At 28.2% G+C, this 2,890-nt stretch overlaps 1 protein-coding gene across 1 annotated transcript in view; it reads right to left on the bottom strand.

The window, feature by feature from the left end:
- Positions 1-2,208, bottom strand: part of LOC108972138 — a 3,849-nt gene extending 1,641 nt beyond the window's left edge. The window contains exons 1-2 of the mRNA XM_018938638.1: positions 1,975-2,208; positions 62-232 (exon numbers count right to left, since the gene is read on the bottom strand). Coding sequence (XP_018794183.1) covers positions 62-232; positions 1,975-2,026 — 223 coding nt within the window. The 5' untranslated portion in view covers positions 2,027-2,208. The remainder of the gene's footprint in view (positions 1-61; positions 233-1,974) is intronic.
- Between the last annotated feature and the right edge of the window lie 682 nt (positions 2,209-2,890).

Below are 2,890 nucleotides of genomic sequence, written 5' to 3'. Positions count from 1 at the left end.
TGTAAATATTTTTATTTATTTTTTTTTTATCAAAATATGTTTTGAAATCACTTGAACCTACCGCTAGTTACAACTTTGTTGCATTTAGTAACCGGCAACAACTGATCCATAGTGTTAGGTTTGGCCACCTGATCGCAATCGACAGATTGAATATTTAAGGTGGCATCGATGACGTCCTTGGCACAATTTGCTTCCGTGAGCGATTTGCATTGATAGCATTTAATGGCATCACCTAAAAATTAAAAAAAAAAAGATATAAATAAAGATTTTTTATTGATAATAGAATATGTAAGTATGTATATAAAAACAAAAACCAAAAAAATATAAATATATACACATGTATGTACATATTTATATGTTAGGGTGGTTCAAAAATATATTAATATTTTTTTCGATGGAAAAAATCTGAAAAATTGGTACTTAAATTATTGTTAATGGAAAATTTAAAAATAAATAAAATAAAATAAAAAATATATATTAGGATAGTTAAAAAAAGCTGAATATTTTTTTCGCTTGGCACCCTGTAAAATCAGTTCTTAGAAATCTCTATTTTAAAAAACGTATTATTATTATTTTGACTAATTTTTTTTGTTGATTTCTGACGACGGTTAACTCTATCAAAAAAGCTCAGTAAATTTGCTACGAAGCTGTAAGTTTTGCAATTTAAAAATATTTTATTTTTTCCAGAAGAGATAAAATGGCAAAGAAAAAACACAAACTTGCTTAAAAATAATATTTTTTTTTTTATATATAATTAAATATGTAAATTTTATTTTATAAAGCTTTCTCAAGAATGTTAAGTTGCTTATATACAAACAAACATGCATAAAAGTTACTGTGTAAATTTTAAACCAGTTTGAAATGAAATTATTAATACCGATACATATGTACATACATACATTTTGACTTTAAAAGTTCATTTATTGCGTCTAAACTTTGACGTTAAAGAAAACTGTATTATTGAACGATGACATTACTTTGCTTCGTTTGTCTAACAAAAACCGGTTTTTTTTTGTAATTAAAGAAGACTGAGCTGTAGCTGGCAAGTGTCTAATTCAGAGTTTATTTGCATAAGCTTACATATAATATCTACATATGTATATTACAAATACGACTTAGAGTATGTATGTCAGTGTACTTGACTATAACGCCCAAATGCGATCACATGAGTTTGCATATACATACATATGTACATATGTACATACATACAAACATATGTAAATATGATATGTAAATTTCGCATTGGAGAGCTGTAAGTCTGAGGCATTTTTGAATGCCTGCTGAAAATTTTGCTATGAAATGAAAACAAATATATGTGTATATTAAAAAAAAATGAAATAAAAATTCCAAAAAATAAATAATTAAAATAAAAAAATAAAAATGAGAAAAATAAAAACATGGAATAAAATGAAAAAAAAACTTAAAAAAATAGAAACCCAAAAACAAATAAAAAAAAAAAAATTAAAAACCGCAAAAACAAAAACAAACATGATGACAAAATCGCTATTTATATGCAAGCGTTGTTGCCGATGTGCATGCATACCTACATATGTATGTTTTTTTTTGTGTATTTGTATATATGTATGTAAGTGCGTTTGCGCTTAGTCAAGCGACCGCTGTTCCAAATGTTGTGGGTTGCAGGCAAAAGTCAATGTATTTCTTAAGTAAATATACGCATAACGCAAAACTGTTGACTTTTTTGGGCTGCTATTAATGTAATATTTTTATAAAAATGAAACACCTTGTATGAAAAATTTGAAAATTATGGAAATCTTCACTTTTAAGTCGCTATTGCGATGACACACACACACTTTCAGACACATAACTCCAGCTTAAGCTCCTCAAGGTTATATTTTATTACACCGTTATTGTCACTAATTAACGTGTGTAACGGCATATATGTAAATTGTATGTATGTACTATGTATATATAGACATATTCTTTTATACATATGTATCTACACTCCACGCTTACCGCTGGGCAATAGACAGGCCGCGAAGAGCACTAAAGCAATGATTTGTTTCATTTTGTTTTTTGCCAAAAAATTTTCACAACAGTTGAGAAATCAACAAGTTTTCTTTATGCTGCAATAGAATATCCAAAGCAAAGGTGTACACTCGAAGACAGTTCAATCTAAACTGATTGAAATGGCTGCTTGAGCTTTGGTGCGTGTTGGCGCTGCTTTGTGGTTTTCAGTTTTCAAATAACAAATATGAGCACCAGTCGTCATACATTTATATACATTTTGTTCCACTTACATATGTATTTAATTTCGCTTTTTCACGCGCGTATGCCTCGTGTTATTTAAGAAATGCTGGAAAATTTGTCGGCTATTTGTTGAGAAATCTCTAGTTTTCTCCACTTGTTGCATTTTATTTTCTTTATTTTTAATTTTTATTACTTCACCGCTGCAAATTTTTGCTATTAAGCTGTATGACGTATCTATATATTCGAATTATAACTGTATATATTTAAATATGTTTGTATACTGGCTATATGCCCCACCTAGTGGAATTCTCTAATTGCAATTTTTTTGTTAAAGCGTCATTAGACTGGAACTAAACAGAGATTTTTGTGCTGCATATTTATATAGTATATATGTATATGTATATACCTCTTTATGTAGATCACCAAGGATTATCAGTTTACTTTTTTTTCTTAATTAGCATGTTATTTTATATAAATAATCCATTAGTACGTGAATTTTTTGTGTGCTAAGGCCTTAAATCTTCACGATCTAGGTACAAGCATTTGTACACATCAAAAGTTGGCAAATGTGACATTATATACATATGTATATGAGTGCAGGCCAGTGAGAAATTTCATTGCTTGAAATTTTTGTATTGGAAAATTTGCTTACATAATATGTAATTAATTATATTTTTGTTGT

Source organism: Bactrocera latifrons, unplaced genomic scaffold (assembly GCF_001853355.1).
Source record: "Bactrocera latifrons isolate USDA-ARS-PBARC rearing strain unplaced genomic scaffold, ASM185335v1 scaffold_38, whole genome shotgun sequence".
NCBI lineage: Eukaryota > Metazoa > Arthropoda > Insecta > Diptera > Tephritidae > Bactrocera > Bactrocera latifrons.
Note: the sequence above shows the minus strand (reverse complement) of the source record. Positions and strands in the feature narration are given on the sequence as shown.